Source organism: Oryx dammah, unplaced genomic scaffold, assembly GCF_014754425.2.
Source record: "Oryx dammah isolate SB20612 unplaced genomic scaffold, SCBI_Odam_1.1 HiC_scaffold_27, whole genome shotgun sequence".
Lineage (NCBI taxonomy): Eukaryota > Metazoa > Chordata > Mammalia > Artiodactyla > Bovidae > Oryx > Oryx dammah.
This window is the reverse complement of record NW_024070211.1, coordinates 14006349-14022623: the sequence shown is the minus strand read 5'-3', so window position 1 is coordinate 14022623 and position 16275 is coordinate 14006349. Positions and strand designations below refer to the sequence as shown.

Below are 16275 nucleotides of genomic sequence, written 5' to 3'. Positions count from 1 at the left end.
CAAGGGCCAGGAGGAACAATGGGGTGGGCAGGCCCTTGGCGCTGCTGACATCTGGGCACACAACCCCAGGCCCAGGAGGCCCCGGGAGCCCCGCCCGGCAGCAGCAGGCAGGCTCCGGGGCAGCTGGTGGCGATTAGCAGCGTTGATTACCTCGTGGCGATGCCATCTGGGGTGAGGGCACTGAGCCCAGCCCCACGGGATACCCTGCTTGCTGGCATGTAGGGCTTTCTGGGGCTGAATGCATGTAAATGTGTCAGTGTTGCGGCCTGCGTGTGTGTGGATGCCCATTGGTGGGTACATATCTGAGCAGGGGTTTCCGTGGGAGCCGAGTCTGTGTGGCTCCCTGCGTCTGTGTCTGCATGTGTATGTGCTGCAGGTCTGCAGGTTTCCCTGTGTGCATATATGAAGAATGATGCCTGTGGGCACGGGTGTGTGTTTCTATGTGTATGTTTGTGCACACACATCTGCATGTGTTTCTTTGTGCATATCCAAGTACATGAAGTACTGTATGTGTGCATTCTGAAAATGATGCACCTGTGTTTGAGTACACCCAGGGATGTATTTCTGTGGCTTCATCTGTGCTCACACGTGTGTCTCTGCTTATGTGGAGGAGTATCGTGTATATGCACGTGTCTGTGTAAACCTGTCTACATTTGCACACAGAGTCTATACACATGTGCTGTGAGAGAACATATCTAACTCTCTGCTTCTGCATGGGTGCATATATGTGTCTGGAGTAGGGAGGGGCACAGGCCCATTTCTAGACTGTGTCTGTGATAGTGTATCCAGGCATAGGGTGTGCCCCAGGCTTGGCTGTTCTTATGCACACCCTTAGGGAGCAATGGAAAGGGATCTGGACTCCCCCTTCTCAGGTCCCTTCTGCTCTGGGTCCAGCCATCCCCTCCTGCCTAGGAGGGTCAGGGGTATGAGTGGGGGAAGGATTGGGGGTGCCCAGGGTGGCACAGTGGTTAAGAGCATGTGCAATGGGTCCAGGCTAGCTGACGTGGGCCCCTGCCCCACCACCCACTAACTATGTGACCTTGGGCAAGTTGAGTCATTCCTATGCTCCGGGTTTCTCCATCTGTAAAATGGGGTTAGTGAAAGGAGCTAGCCGATGTGAAATGCTAAGCACAGAGCCTGACCTCTGTCTGGGTGTTGTCTATTCTTTCCCAAGTGCCTGCTGCTGGGGCAGCACCCTATGGAGACAGAGCCTGTGCCTACCCACTCCTCAGGCCAAAGCTCCCAGAAAGCCCCACCCCCTCCACTTCCCGCCTGCTGAGCTCAGCGCTTCCCAGGCCCTGCCACTGTCGTAGCCACATCTGGGCCGGCTCTGCGCAGGGACCACAGTGGTGCGCCTCCGTGGCCACGGCTGGGGTTTCCGCTGACTCAGCGCCTCAGGCTCTGGAGGCGGGAAATCCCAGTCCTGCCCCCCAACCCCTACCTCAGGTTACATAGGGCCACAGGGCTTGGCTCTACAATGTTGCTTTTCCAGGAAGCCCCCCGGCCCCAAATCAGGGGACTCCAGTTGCTCCCCCCATGGGCATTTTTATGCCCAAGGACTTCTTGAACCTACTTCTCAATAGGTTGCTATCCTTGGGGCCCAGAAATTTGCTACCTCCCTTAGGAGGGTCACCTTGATCATCCCCCTGCCTCTGGACAGAACTAGACACTTTACCTGCTTCCTTCTCCACGGAAGTCCAACCTTCTCGTCATCCAACCTCAATTCCCCTTGCTTCCTTGCATTCTGAGTATAAAGCAAAACCCTCTCCATTGCTGGGCTGGCCCAGCGTCACCCCCTCACCCCATCCTCCATCCTCACATCCTGCCAGCATTCACCGTAATAATGATAAAACAGCGAATATTTATTGAGCTCCTCTTTTGTGCCCTTGGTAAGCACTTTTACAGACTAATTTGTTTTCTGCTCACAAAGTATATGCAGTCATTATCCCATTTTACAGATGAGAAAGTAAAGTCATCGTTAAATAGTAAGTTCACAACTAGAGGATAGGGATTTGAGCCCTTCTAACCTCAAGGAGTTAGGAGGAATAAGGGGACCCGCTGGGTTCCACTTGTCTGGAATTGAGTCCTGAGAAGAAGGGGTTAATTTAGCACCCTCCCCAACTCCTGGAGGGAGCCCCCCTCCCCCCAGTTCAGAGAACAGAGTCACAGGGAATATCAAGCTCAGAAACTGGAAAAAGCTGACCAAGGAGTCTTGGGCAGCAGCCACGTCACGGGTGCCGCGGAACTGGGGAGGAGGGTCTTCATTCCCCCTCCCCCAGCCCCACCCCCATCCCCGTTTCTGGAGGCCCAGCCGGGGAAGGGGAAGGTGATGGCAAAGGGGAGGCCTTTCAAGCTCCAGGCCTGGCTCTTAAAGGGCCGGACTCCTCCCCACCCCACCCGCCTGCAGCCAGAGCCCCCTTGCAGGGCAGCTCCGGGCACGCAGGGTCCCGCCTAGCTCGCTCGCTCACCTGGCGGGCAAATGGGAGGGGCGGGCCTGGGAGCGCAGCCAGGCCAGCAGCGGGGCCGCGCGTCCCGCCGCCTCTGCCACCGCTGGAGCCCCTTCCCGGTCCTCCCTCCCTTCTCCAGCCTGGCGGGCGGGTCCAGCTGTGTTCCATTAGCGGCCCTGGCAACTCCCCAGCCCCCTGGAGCCGCCCCCTATTCCCCCACCCGGAGTAGCCGGCAGTCCCTTGCAGTCGCGCGCGCGGGCGCGCGAGCGGGACAGTCTTCAGCCCCCAAAGCTCGGGACCCGGGAACTTGGGGTCCCCGAAGCAGGCCAGAAGTGATCCAGGACCTTCCAGCAGGCTGAGGAACCCAGGCCCTGCTTTCTGGGGTTGGCTGCATTGGGCTGCCTGGATTACTCAGTGAGGTCGGGGCGAACCCCAGCCACGGTAAGTGAGGGTGGAAGGGGTTGCCTCCCGGCGCTGGGCTTGCTATGTGACCTGGGGCAAAAGGCGTTCCCTCTCTGGACTTCAGTCCTCTTCTTTCTAGCCGGATAAGCTCTACCTCCATGGCAGTTCTGACTCTCCCTGACCCCAAGTCTGTGCCTTCCTATTGGGATGGGATCGTTTCCTCGCGGAAGCATCTCTCCTATCTCTGTAGTGCCCTGCTCTGGCTGGGGCTAGGTGAGTGGAGGTCAGAGGTCAGGAGCGGGAAGGGGACAGGGAGCACATGGACGTTCACGCCTCCACACGCAGCACGCATACGCCTCTCGCAGCTGGCAGTCCTTCCACTGACTGGCAGGAGGGGGAGGTCAGGAGAGGGTTGGAGGGATACCGGCAGAATGGGGGATGAGTAGGGTGGGGGAAACAGTGTCAGACTTTATTATTTTGGGGCTCCAAAATCACTGCAGATGGTGACTGCAGCCATGAAATTAAAAGACTCCTTGGAAGAAAAGTTATGACCAACCTAGATAGCATATTTAAAAGCAGAGACATTACTTTGCTGACTAAGGTCCGTCTTGTCAAGGCTATGGTTTTTCCTGTGGTCGTGTATGGATGTGAGAGTTGTACTGTGAAGAAGGCTGAGCGCTGAAGAATTGATGCTTCTGAACTGTGTTGTTGGAGAAGACTCTTGAGAGTCCCTTGGACTGCAAGGAGATCCAACCAGTCCATTCTGAAGGAGATCAGCCCTGGGATTTCTTTGAAAGGAGTGATGCTAAAGCTGAAACTCCAGTACTTTGGCCACCTCATGCGAATAGTTGACTCATTGGAAAAGACTCTGATGCTGGGGGGGATTGGGGGCAGGAGGAGAAGGGACGACAGAGGATGAGATGGCTGGATGGCATCACCGACTCGATGGACGTGAGTCTGAGTGAACTCCGGGAGTTGGTGATGGATAGGGAGGCCTGGTGTGCTGCGATTAATGGGGTCGCAAAGAGTCGGACACGACTGAGCGACTGAACTGCACTGAGGGTGGGGGAACAGTTCTGCCTCAAGAAGAGGGAGATTGGGGTCCTATTTCCAAATATATGGAGGCGAGGGGTCCTTCCTGCTCACGTTCCCCATCCAGAACTGAGGGAGGGGGAAACAGAATTCCTTTACAGCTGGAGAGAATGAGGTCAGACTTGCATAAAAACTTCCCAACAGGAGGGCCGGCAGGAAGGGTAGTCATCGCCTGCCCTTGTGCACGTGTATTCGTACAAGCTGGTGTGTCTGGGTGGCCCCTGAACACATGTCTCTGTAAGCCTGCCTGTGTGTAGGTAGGCTTGTGTGCACACAGTGCACAAATATGCCTGCGTGTATATATGCCTGTGTATCTGTGTGTATCATGACTGTGTGCGCACGCGCGGGCTGCCTGTCTCAGGGGATGCCGGATGATGTATGGCTCGCCTGGCTGCTTGCTGAGCCCGCATTGATTTATCTGGGCCCATCCATCAGTGTTTAATAAAACTAAAAGACGAGCATCCATCAGCAGGGGAGATTGGCAACAAGGTCCTGAGCCTGGTGACCTGCTCTCCCTCCCACTGCACCCATGAGGGAAGCTTCCTTGGCGCCTGTGATGACTCTAGGAGACTCAGCTCAGTTGTCAGCCCCTTGTGGGTGCCAAAAAGGGCCGGCTGGCTGAGCTGGGTGCAGCTAGCCAGGTACCAGATTAGCATATACCTATACAATGCACAGGTTGATAAAATATTGAAATACTTCCAACTGTCTTGGCAGATAGCCTCTGCTTCAAACTTCCGCGCTATCCCCAGTGAACTGGCCTTTTAGGACCCTCTCGATCTCTCTCAGTCCAGCAACTGTCCACTAGCACAGCCCGATGCTGCCTGGACCTTGTTTCACTGCTCTGGCCAGCATTCTGCGCTGGCTGCTGGATGTCCGTGCCATACCGGTGGTTAAATATTTTGAATATCACCACAGCCCAAATCCTAGCCCAAGGCCTGTGGTTGGGCCTCTGAGAGGGACTGATGCCTGGAGACCTCCTGCCACCCTAGGACCAGCACCTGGGCCCCACGGGCTGACTGCTGCTTGCCCACGTGAGAAATTGTTCTCTGTGAGCTCTGGAATCCACCCTCCCCCTCCCTATGGTTTTCAGGTGCTGTGGCTGCAGTCGACTTCTCTGGACCGGGATGTGGGCATCTTGTGCCCCTGGCTTGTGGCTGCTCAGTCTCTGTGTCGCCTACAGCTATGGGGCAGATGCAGGTGAGATGACTTGAGGATCGGAGTGCCATAGGCCTGCCACTGGCTCTCTGAGGTGTGGGGCCCTATGCAGGTATGTGCCCATGGACCTCAGTCACATGGGCATTTATAGGAGAGTCCAGAGGCTGGGCTCAGGGTGGCCTGAGCTGTTTGGACACACGAGCCAGCATGAGGCGAGCTAGAGCAGGGGTTCCCGACCTCCGGGATCTAACACCTAATGATCTGAGGTGGAAGTGATGTAACAATAATAGAAATAAAGTGCACAGTAAATGTAATCATCCTGCAACCATCCCTCTCGGACCCCAGTCCTTGGAAAAATTGTCTTCCACGACACTGGTGCCTGGTGCCAAAAAAGTTGGGAGACCGCTGAGCTAGAGAGTGTGTGTATTTCTGTCTACATATCTGTGTGTCGCTGGGCCTCTCTGTTTTTACATCTCAGAGCTGCTCTGTGCTTCTGTACATACTCCTATGTCTCTGTGTGTGAGAAGAACCCCCTTCCCCAATACATAAACCCAACCTGTGCCCCAAAGGCTGGTGAGGCCAGCGTGGTGGGGAGGAGCCGGCAGCAAGCTCTCCTTGCAGACAGGCCAGGACTCTCCAGTCCTTTCCATGTGGAGGATCCATCCTCCAGCCCACGTGCTCCTCCTCCTCCCTGGCATTCTTGGATAAAGGGCCTGTCTCAAGGCCCAGACGCTGGATAAGACAGAAGGGTGTAGCTTTCCAGGGCCCAAAGCCAGAGGAAGTTGACCGGGCAGCTTGCCCTGCCCTGCTGGGTGCCCTCTGGCCATGTAGTTGAGCAGAAATAGAACTCCTAGAGCCCCCCAATCCAGCCAAAAGAGGCAGAAAAACCCAGGGACAGATGTGAGAGGGTATATGTGGCAACCTGTGGGTTGTGTGTCTACCTATGTGTTTTCGCATGTTCCCACGTATGCTTTACTCTCCTCTCCCTCACCGGGTCCCCTGGGGATTGGGGCAGAAAATTTCAACATCTGTAAGGAATTTGGGCCCATTGCCAAGGGGTGAGTCACCCCTTGCTGCTGCTGATACTAAAGACGGTGATAGTTTTTCTGGCCAAACCTGCGGCAGAAGGATTCGGGGAGGGGGGTTGGTCACTGAGCCCAGGGATCCAGGATTCCTTCTTCTAGCCAGGGATCCAAGGAGTCCAGTGTCCCGGCCTCTGGGAGCTATATCCATCTCCTGGTCCTAGCTACCCTATCTGCATTGATGAAAAAGCTCTCTCTTTTTAAAAATTCTAGCCTCTATCTCTTCTGTTGTAGAACCTCTCTCAAAACTTCTGTTCAATCAGCCCCAGAGAAGAGGCAGGCCCATGGCTGCTTACCTGGTCCCTTTAAGGTTTTGGAGACCTGAATAAGCTATCCCCTTCTGCAGGAGCCTCTACCCTCTTCATATATCCTGTCTGGAGCCCTAAAGCTCTGGTGGTTCCCTTGAGCTTGTGGTCCACTCAGGCCCTCAGTTTTTCCTCACAGTTTCATAAGGTGGCTCTCCAGGTGAAAAGTCAGTCTGTTGACTCAGACTTGTGTCTGGCCTGCTTTGTTTTGGCTGCGGAGCGGAACCCCACCCATTGCTGAGATCACATGTACCGGCGGCACATGGCATCCGTGGTGGCACAGGCATCTGCAACTCACACATGTGCAGACCCGCGTGTGCATAGATATATAACACAATGTGCATGGATCTGACATCTCCTTGCCCTTGAAGTGCTCCTTTGTCCCCCACTCAGGTGTGTGTCATGGGATATGTGAGCTCTCTAGAATTTCTTTCATTCTCTAGAATGAAAACAGCCTGGCCCCTGTCTTGGGGCTCTAGGAGATCTTGCTCAGCTATGAACTTACTTAGTAGCCTTAGGCCAGGCCTCAGTCTTCCCATCTGTGCCCTGACTCCCACAGTGGGTAGGTAGGATTAGTTGCTAGGTCATGTCTGACTCTTGTGACCCCGGCAGGCTCCTCTGTCCATGGGATTTCCCAGGAAGAATACTGGAGTAGGTTGCCATTTCCTTCTCCAGGGGATCTTCCTGACCTAGGGATCGAACCCGGGTCTCCTGCATTGCAGGCAGACTCTTTACCGACTGAGCCACCACCAGGGTCAGAAGGCAAAAGCTGAAAGGAGCCCAATGCAGAGCCTGGCTGAAGATCCAGAGTAGAGAACATGAACTGGCTCTGTCCCAGGTTCCCCAAGAGCTATGCCTCCACCTCAGCCTGAGCCCCTCCAGATGCCCTCACTGCCAAATCTTTTGCAGGGGAGCAGTGCCCACCTTCACAGCAAGAAGGACTCAAGTTGGAACACAGAAGTGACTTATCGACCAACGTGACTGGTGAGCGCCCAGCTCAGCCTGTTGTCCCCCCTCCGCCATCTTCCTGGAGTGGCCTGTACCCCACTCACCTGCCCAGCTGAACTCGTCATCTGGTGTCTCCTCTAAAGGCTTCAACCTCATCCACCGACTCAGCCTCATGAAAACGTCTGCTATCAAGAAGATCCGAAATCCCAAGGGACCGCATATCCTGCGACTGGGAGCAACCTCAGTCACCCAGCCCACGCGGTAAAGGCCCCAGTGTGGCCACTGGGAATCAGTCTGAGCCACACTCCTCAGCAACTCTGCATGTGGAGCTAAGCTCAGGGGGACCCGTGGGTCATTTATCTCGCTCCTTGCCAGGAGTCAGCCTGGTCCCACTCCTGGGCCTGGCAGGGCAGGCAGCGAGGGGACTGGCAGGCCCACCCTCTGTCCTTTCCCCATCTCTGGCTAGCAGTAGGTGAGGACATGTCTGCATCCCCTGGGCACGGTGAGGACCCCAGGATGGAGGAGGGAGCCTGAAAGAGTTGGGTGTGTTTGTGTGTGTGCGTGTGTGTATTCACATGCGTTGATGCATGTCAAGTTCAAGCTCCTGTAAGTTCCTGCGTGTTCTGGTCTCTGCTTACCTCTCCAGCCTCATCTTCCAGAACGTTCCTCTTGCTTTCCTGATTCTCTAGTCATGCTCAATCTAGTCATCCCTTTTCAGTATCTCTTCCCTTCCCCGAGGCCTGGTCATGTTCCCCATGGCATCCTGGTTTCCTTGGAATCCTCGTGCAAGAGCGAAACAGTCATTCTGAGGATTCTTTGTTTATGGCCTTACCTCCCCCATTATCCCGTCAGACTTGCAGGCTGCCTGAGGACAGACCTCTTCTCTGTCTTTTCACCTGTTACCTGCAGCAACCAGCCCACCCCTGACCCATAGTAGGCCCTCAAGAAATGTCTGTAGAACGAATGGGTGTGTATATGTATATGTATATGTGTGTCCATGGGACATTGTATGCCTATCTATGTCTCATGTAGGTCCAACAGTGCTGAGGGCTCAGGGTGGGCAGTGGATGGTCTCTTACCTGAGCCTCAGGGTACCCTCCCTCTTCTACCCCCAGACGCGTGTTCCCTCGGGGCCTCCCCAGTGAGTTTGCCCTGGTGCTGACACTATTGATGAAGAAACACACCCACCGGAACACGTGGTATTTGTTTCAAGTGACCGATGGAGACGGGTACCCGCAGGTGAGCCTGGCGCCCCGCTCGCTCCACCCGTGTTGCTCTTGGGTATCGAGCGGTACCAGTCCAGCCCAGCTTCTGTCCCAGCTTGTGATTCTGGAGCCTCCCTGCTCCACCCCAGTGCCCACCCTTGAGGCCACCTGCAGCCCACCTATCCCATTCTTTTAGAAGATATTTCTCTGTGACCCCAGCCAGCTTTCCTCGCTTTGTGGGCTGAGTTTCCCCTCTTGTGAAATGAGTGGGAGGGCCCTTACCTTTGTCAGGCTGTGGCTCACGGCGCTCTGATTCTCTGTCCCTGCCTTTCCCCCCCTGCACACAGATTTCCCTGGAAGTCAACAGTCAAGAGCGGAGCCTGGAGTTGAGGGCCCGCGGCCAAGATGGTGACTTTGTGTCCTGCCTCTTCTCAGTGCCCCAGCTCTTCGACCTGCATTGGCACAAGCTGGTGCTGAGCGTGGCCGAACGAGTGGCCTCCGTGCACGTGGACTGCATGTCAGCCTCCTCCCAGCCTCTAAGGCCCTGGCGACCCATACAGCCTGTGGGCCATGTCTTTCTGGGCTTGGATGCTGAGCAGGGCAAACCGGTCTCGGTGAGTGCTAGGTCAGGCTTGGACTCTGCTCCCACTTTCTGGGAGCCTGAGTGGGCTCCCCAGAACCTGAATCTCACCAGGGCTCAGAATCCCCTTATGCTTCCCCACTGACCTCCAGGTGCAGCCTGGCATTCAAGGCCTTCCGTGACTTGGGCCCTAAAATGTCTGCAGCATCACCTTCTGCTCTGTCTGTCCACGCACCCTGGCTCTGGTTGATTCCATGCCGGCCATCCGTCTCACCTAATACTTTCACACCTCTAGCCTTTGCCTATGCTGTTACCTCCACCTGGAATGCTTGTCCTTGCATACCTACCTGGTCCTCACAGCTTAGCTTGAATGCAGCCTCCTCTTCCCCGCTTCCTCTGGCCAAAGCGAACGTTTCTCCCGCCTCTCCCTCTATCTTGGGTGTATGGTTTTGCTTTGTATTTTGTGAACTATATTCTTGATGATCTCCCAGGCCAGACTGGAAAGCCTCTGAGGGCAAACCCTGGGATGGAGCCATCTCTGTGCCTCCTTCGGGGCCAGGACACAGAGCTGTTTGCTAAAATGAAGTGACACTTGTGTGTCCCCTGCAGTTTGACCTTCAGCAGGCACACATCTACTGTGACCCGGAGCTCGTGCTGGAGGAGGGCTGCTGTGAGATTTTACCAGGAGGGGTGAGTGGCCTGGACCCAGCCCAGCTGGGAGAGGCTGGGGCACCGCCCTAGGGCACAATGTGCTGGAGGAGAAGGGCCGGGAAGGGGATGCCTAGACATCTTAGGATGCTGAGTGAGTTAAGGGGGGGTCCACCTTCTGTACTGACCCCAGCCCTTCCCCCACACTGGACAGTGTCCCCAAGAGACTTCCAAGGCCCGCCGGGACACCCAGAACAATGAGCTCATCGAGATCAATCCACAGACTGAGGGCAAGGTCTACACCCGCTGCTTCTGCCTAGAGGAGCCCCAAAACAGCAAGGTGGGTAGCCAGGGTAGGCAGACATAGGCACAGGCTCGAGTGGTCCTGTCCCTCCCCCGATCTGACTAAAGCCTGCCCCCAGGGTCAGTTGGTCACGTGCGCCAGGGCAGGGAGGTCACTGGAAGGCCTGCCTATTTGCTTCCTACCCCTACTGGATTCCAAGAGGCAGAGAGACAGCCCACTGTATGACCCTGTGCCTGCCTGCTTGCTGGCATTGAGAACTGTGCCTATCGAACTCTGACACTAACCAGAACTTCACTGGTACCATTCCAGACCCTGGTGAGGGAAGGATCAGGCTGGCACCCAAAGGCATTTTCTCCAGGACACAGATACCTAGGATCAGAGGCCAGGCGCCACACTGCTTGCCTTGGGGCTCACTCATTCTTCTGGGCTCAACCCGGGCCAATGCCAGACTGGTTCCATGCCCAGCACCATGGCCAGCTGCCCTGCCTGCTCCCAGATTCTTTAGGGGGTGGCAGGGAAACCCAGTTCCTCTTGTAGCCCCACCCCTGGCCCTGCAGCCTCCCTACCCACCAGGCATCTTGCCCAGCCTTTGGCTCCAGGAACACAGGATCCCATTGATTCATGGTCTTGTTTTCTCCGACATCACGTGGGTGGGGGGAAAGAAGGGGGGTGGACTGTGGGGGTGCCAAGGGTCTGAGCAGGCTCTCGATACCCTGGGAGCTGCCAGATATCAGGCTGAGGGGGTCCCTGGGGTCCATGCCCCTGCCTAGGGGTCCCCAGAACTGTCTCCTTCTCAAGACTTGGCCCTTATTCTTTCTGCTCAGGTGGATGCCCAGCTGTCGGGAAGAATCAGCCAGAAGCCAGAAAGCGGAGCAAAGGTAGAGACAGGCGGTGGGCGGAGGAGCCTACGGCGTCCTCAGTCTGCCCTCCGCGTCCTCTGTAAACCCCTTGAGTAAGAGATTCTCTCCGCCCACGCTCGTCTCACCTGCCCCCACTCTTGGACAGAGCTTAGGGTTTGAAGATGCCAGCTCTGAGAAGGAAAGATGAAGGGAGAGAGGCAGAAAAGTACCTGGCCCTGTGTAGGGCCCCTGCTCCTGGTGGTTCTTGGGTAGGGGTGTTGGAAGCCGTGCTTTGTCCCCTCCATTCCCCGTTCTCATGCCCCCTTCCTCTTCCCAGGCCCACCAGGAGACAGCAGCCGATGAGGTAAGCCTCCCATCTAGACTGGAGAAAAGAGCTTGGTTGGAAGGGTGCCAGCCTGAGCCCTTTGGACAAGGCTTTGAGGCCCTGGAGGCTGGGCCTGGGGTGGGATGACCACACAGCTCCCGGCATTCCTTGGGGACCTGATGCTGGGCTCTGTCTGCCTGCTGCTTCTCCCTAGGAGGTGGCTGTTTAGCCCTGGACACTCCTGTTGAGTGGGCAGCAAATGGCCATGTGCGTCTAGGAGAGAGCCCAGGCCTTGCCCATGGGACCCTGGATTTGGGGGTCTCACTCTCCTCCAGTATGCTGTGTGATCCAGGGCCCACTGTTGTTCCTCTCTGGGCTTGTTTCCTCATCTGAGAACTGGCTTGGCTCTGGGTTGGTGGGAGTTGGGGGACACGGCCTATTTGAAGGGATTTCGATCTTTATGCTCCTCAACTCCACCCAGACACCTGTGTACTTGGTGTGTGTATGGGGACCAGTGGGGTGCAGGAGGCTGGCCCTAGGCTCTCAGACCTGGCCTCCAGGTCCATTCTTCCCTTTCAGTGCCCACCCTGTGTCCATGGTGCCCGGGAGAGCAACGTGAGTGGAGAGAGTATGCTGGGTGGGGCGGGAGCAGGCTGGGAGTGGGCACTGCCTGGAGGTTGGCTTGGCAACGTCTTGGTTCAGGACAAGGGGGTCTTTGTGCACTTTTGCGCTCTCTGCCCACCCATCCCCCAGAGCTGGGCCTGACCCTCACCCCCAGCCCCACCAGGCCAGGGCCTCATGGAAGGAAGCCTCATGCTCTGCGATCCCAGCAATGCACTGGGTGGAAGGGGGATGGGGTGGCCGCCTGCAGGGTCAGGGCCTCAGTACTGATCCCAGCACTCCCCACAGGGACTCAGGCCTGCTTTGCTTGGAAGGCTTCCCATGTCATTCTAGAGACAGAGAAGGGGAAGGGCTGGCTCAGGGTGACACAGCCCAGCATGGCCCCCTAAGCCACGTGTTGACTCGGGGCCTCCCCTCTAATCCCTCTCCAGGTGGTCCTGGCCCATTCTTCCTCTGGGGGACCAAAAGAACAAGGGAAAGGGGCTCACCGTGAGCCCAGCTGGTACCCAACTGTGCCTCTTCCGTGGGCAGTATGAGTCACCACTTTCCCACAGCCTGACATTCTGAGTTGACATTCTGCATTGATCCACAAAGGACACAACCCTCTCTCCCCTCAGCTCTAAGCCCCTGGCCTTTGGGGATGTCAGGAAGTATCCCTCTGCTGCCCGCCCCTTTTTTCATCCTGTCCCCCACCAAATCCAGTAAGGCTGATCATCCCCAGATATGCAGGGGTTACCATGGCAACTGAGCAGCCATGTTATCCTAGCAACTAGGGGGTGGAGCTAGCCAAAGCCAGGCAGGTTAGGGAAGATAGGTCAAACCCCTCTAAGTTTGACAGCTTTAGTATATAAAATCAGCATGCTGGTTGGCCTGGGAGGCAGAGCAGGGGCTGGGATACAGGCTGTTGGTTCAGCCACTCCTGTGTGACCCTGACTAAACTGCTTGCCCTCTCTGGGCCCCTGGTTTCCCCTTCCTCCCTAAGATGATTATGTCCTCTCTCCTCTGTCCTTTCAGATCACAATTGGTCCCTCTGGCCCCCAGGTGAGTCCCAGATGGAGAACAGGACACCCCTGCCCTCTTCAGTGGTGCTAGCCCATCTCATGGCATGTGGCCTCCTGGTTGTGTGTTTATATCAGGGCTACCCAAGCCTGCCTGGGCTTCCCAGGTGGCGCTAGTGGTAAAGAACCCACCTGCCAATGCAGGAGATGCAAGAGATGCATGTCGGGAAGATCCCCTGGAGGGAGGCATGGCAACCCACTCCAGTGTTCTTGCCTGGAGAATCCCATGGGCAGAGGAGCCTGGTGAGCTACAGTCCTACAGGCTACAGCTCCCTACCTCTAGGTCTCACAGAGTTGGACATGACTGAAGTGATTTAGCGTGCATGCATGCACCCAAGTCTGCATAAGGGTGGGGCTGATTAGATGTATGTTTGCGCGTGTGTGTGTGTTTGTTAGAGAGAGTAGGGGGTGTGTGAATCTGAAGATGTAAAGAACTGTGCGTATTTAAGGGTCTATTGTGCGTCAGGCCCTGGGCTGCCCATTGGCAGTATGACCTTCTTAAACTGCCTCAGGCATAGGTACTGTCATTTTATTTCAGGGCCAGCTATGCCCACATGTGTGACTGGTGTGATTTTGTGTGTGTGTGACTGTGCATTTCTGGACACATGTTTGCATGTGCAGGGGGTGAACCCGTATACCTGTGGGCCTGACAAGACCATAGAACTGTGGGTGATGGGCTAGGCAGCATGTGCAAATGTGAGATTGCACTCTTGTGTGTGCCCATGAATAAATAATGTTATTCTTGGGGCCACCTCTGTGTGCGTGCTAAGTGGCACTGAGCAGTTTACCTGCAGGGTTACATTTCTTCTGCATCATAGCCCCTTAGCCCCTTGAGGTAAGTGCGGACATGAATCCCATTTTCTTGATGAAGAAACTGAGGTTCAAACAAGTTGCGGGACTTGCCCTAAGTTATGTACTTATAAGGTGTGGAGGTAGGATTTGAACTTGGGCAGCCTGACACTCACTGTTATGGGTGTCTGCCATTCCACGTGTGTGTGTCCAAGCACGTGTGTCCCTAAGCCCCTGGGTGTGAGCTAGCATGCTTGGAAAGGGGTGTGGGGAAGAGATGCTTTCTGCGTGAGACTATAGATCTACCAAATATAGCCTTTTGGGGTGGGAGGGACAGGCGGATGATGCGTATGGGATCCATATGCTGTGTGCGTGGTGGTGGGGGTTGGGGTAGGGCTGTGCTCATTTACACACCCATGTGTGGTGGATGCGTGGAAAAGATCAGACTGAGGAGAGCTTCTTCAAGGCTCTCATGTGCTTCTCTGGTCCCAGTCCTTGTCTTGGTCTCATCCACAGGGAGGGAAAGGTGAGCGGGGCCTGCCTGGTCCATCAGGACCCAAGGGAGAGAAGGGAGCCCGGGTAAGTGCTCCATCCATGCCCACAGCAGGATCTTCCCAGTGTGCCCTGGGGTTGGTCTGGAATGTGAGCCATCATCATTCCATCATCTTAGCTGGAAATCTGCAGCCTGGCCTAAATAGAGGAGGAGGGCCAGGGTCTTTCAAGGGGTTAGTGTGTAGAAATCTCTATTTTCTAGGGTCACCTGGGATGATGGGATTCCTGGGCCCTTCCTTCTCAAAATAGGTCTAGGCTGGCTCCCCTAGGAAGCTGATTCCTTGCTCCCCACTTCTAGGGCAATGACTGTGTTAGAATCTCCCCGGATGCCCCGCTTCAGGTAAGACCTGGAGGAGAGGGCTGCTTTAAGGCCAATATGTGGTGACTCCTGGGGAAGGGGGCTGTGCCCTCCAAGCCCTGGGGGTGACCCTGGGCCCCTCTCAACACCTTATCTCCCTGCTCAGTGTGCAGAAGGCCTGAAGGGAGAGAAGGGGGAGTCGGGAGCCTTGGTGAGTATGCGACCAGGGCCAGGGCAGGGCAGCGGGGTCGTGCCAGTCTCCCCATCCTTTCCTCACCGCTCTTGTGTGTCCCCTTCTCATATCAGGGACCCTCAGGACTCCCCGGCTCCACAGGCCAGAAGGTAATGGGCCTGGACTCTGAGGGGATGGGTACCGGGGAGGTCTGCGAACCCTGCAGACAGGAAGAGGGAGGCGTCCAAAGTCATCCTAGAGGGTGACGTCATTGGGCCCAGAGTGGGTGGCAGCCCCCAACCCCCCCAGTCATCCTGCCTTGTCCACATCCCACTGAAACCGGGAGGGAAAAGCCACAGACTCCCTGAGTGAGTGGCCTGGTTGGTTGGGCAGTTCTTTCTGTTGTCTACTCTCCTGTGAAGCCATTTAATCTCTGGGGAGGCTGAGACTGGCTCTAGGGAGCAGATGAAGCTGTCCTGGTTCTTCCAGCCCCTTCTCTCAGCCCCCGTCACTCTGCCTCTTCCTCCTTCAGGGCCAGAAAGGCGAGAAGGGAGACGGAGGCATGAAGGGCTCGCCGGGAAAGCCAGGCCGAGATGTACGGTGCTGGGACCCTTCCCCCCACAACCCCCTCGTCCCTTAGCATGTGGTCTTGAAGTGCCGAACTGTAACCTTTGGAATCCAACCCACTGCCCTTGTTCAGACAGAATGGAGACACAGGGAGGGGAGGGCTGTGCCCCAGGACGGGGCAGAAAAGGGCCTGACTGACTCCCAGCTTCCCAGGTGGCACTAAGGGTAAAGAACCTGCCTGTCAATGCAAGAGATGTAAGAGATGCGGGTTCGATCCCTGGGTGGGGAAGATTCCCTGGAGGAGGGTGTGACAACCCACTGCAGTATTCTTACCTGGAGAATCTCATGGTGGGCTGCAGTCCCTGGGGTCACAAAGTCAGACACACCTGAAGCGACTCAGCGCAACATGACTCCCAGTCCAGGAGCCCGTGACCTCTAGGCCCTGAGTTGAATCTCATGGCCTTGGGCACTGGCTGGAGTCTGGCTTTGGGACAGGGCAGTGAGGGTGGGCATTTCCATATCCCAGTGGGGCGGCTGTCCTGGGAGGTGCCAGGCCTCAGCCATTCTCACAGCGTCCCCTCGCCCACAGGGCCGGCCAGGAGAGATCTGTGTCATAGGGCCCAAAGGGCAGAAGGTGAGCTGTGGCCCTCTGACGGGGAGGAACGGGTCGGGGAGTGCAGAGGTGGTGGTTCTCTCACACCCACCTTATGTCTGTGCTAGGGAGACCCTGGCTTTGTTGGGCCTGAGGGGCTGGCAGGAGAGCCCGGGCCCCCAGGCCTCCCTGGGCCCCCTGGCATAGGACTTCCGGGGACCCCGGTGAGTACCCCTTGCTCCTCCTGCCGTTTTCCCCTCAGAGACCCTTCTCCCTCCCAGCCAGGGTGGGGAG

At 56.4% G+C, this 16275-nt stretch overlaps 1 protein-coding gene across 5 annotated transcripts in view; it reads left to right on the top strand.

Moving 5' to 3' along the window:
- The first annotated feature begins 2671 nt into the window (after positions 1-2671).
- The window catches only part of COL16A1 (collagen type XVI alpha 1 chain), a 55111-nt gene continuing 41507 nt past the window's right edge, over positions 2672-16275 (top strand). For 4 of the 5 annotated variants that reach the window (XM_040227995.1, XM_040227996.1, XM_040227994.1 and 1 more), the window contains exons 1-19: positions 2672-2888; positions 5032-5138; positions 7393-7467; positions 7575-7692; positions 8547-8670; positions 8984-9250; positions 9826-9906; positions 10079-10204; positions 10993-11046; positions 11345-11371; positions 11912-11947; positions 12968-12994; positions 14317-14379; positions 14651-14692; positions 14817-14861; positions 14957-14992; positions 15355-15417; positions 15979-16023; positions 16110-16205. In XM_040227995.1, coding sequence (XP_040083929.1) covers positions 5066-5138; positions 7393-7467; positions 7575-7692; positions 8547-8670; positions 8984-9250; positions 9826-9906; positions 10079-10204; positions 10993-11046; positions 11345-11371; positions 11912-11947; positions 12968-12994; positions 14317-14379; positions 14651-14692; positions 14817-14861; positions 14957-14992; positions 15355-15417; positions 15979-16023; positions 16110-16205 — 1398 coding nt within the window. In that variant the 5' untranslated portion in view covers positions 2672-2888; positions 5032-5065. The remainder of the gene's footprint in view (positions 2889-5031; positions 5139-7392; positions 7468-7574; positions 7693-8546; positions 8671-8983; positions 9251-9825; positions 9907-10078; positions 10205-10992; positions 11047-11344; positions 11372-11911; positions 11948-12967; positions 12995-14316; positions 14380-14650; positions 14693-14816; positions 14862-14956; positions 14993-15354; positions 15418-15978; positions 16024-16109; positions 16206-16275) is intronic. The other variant, XM_040227993.1, reaches the window with a different exon arrangement.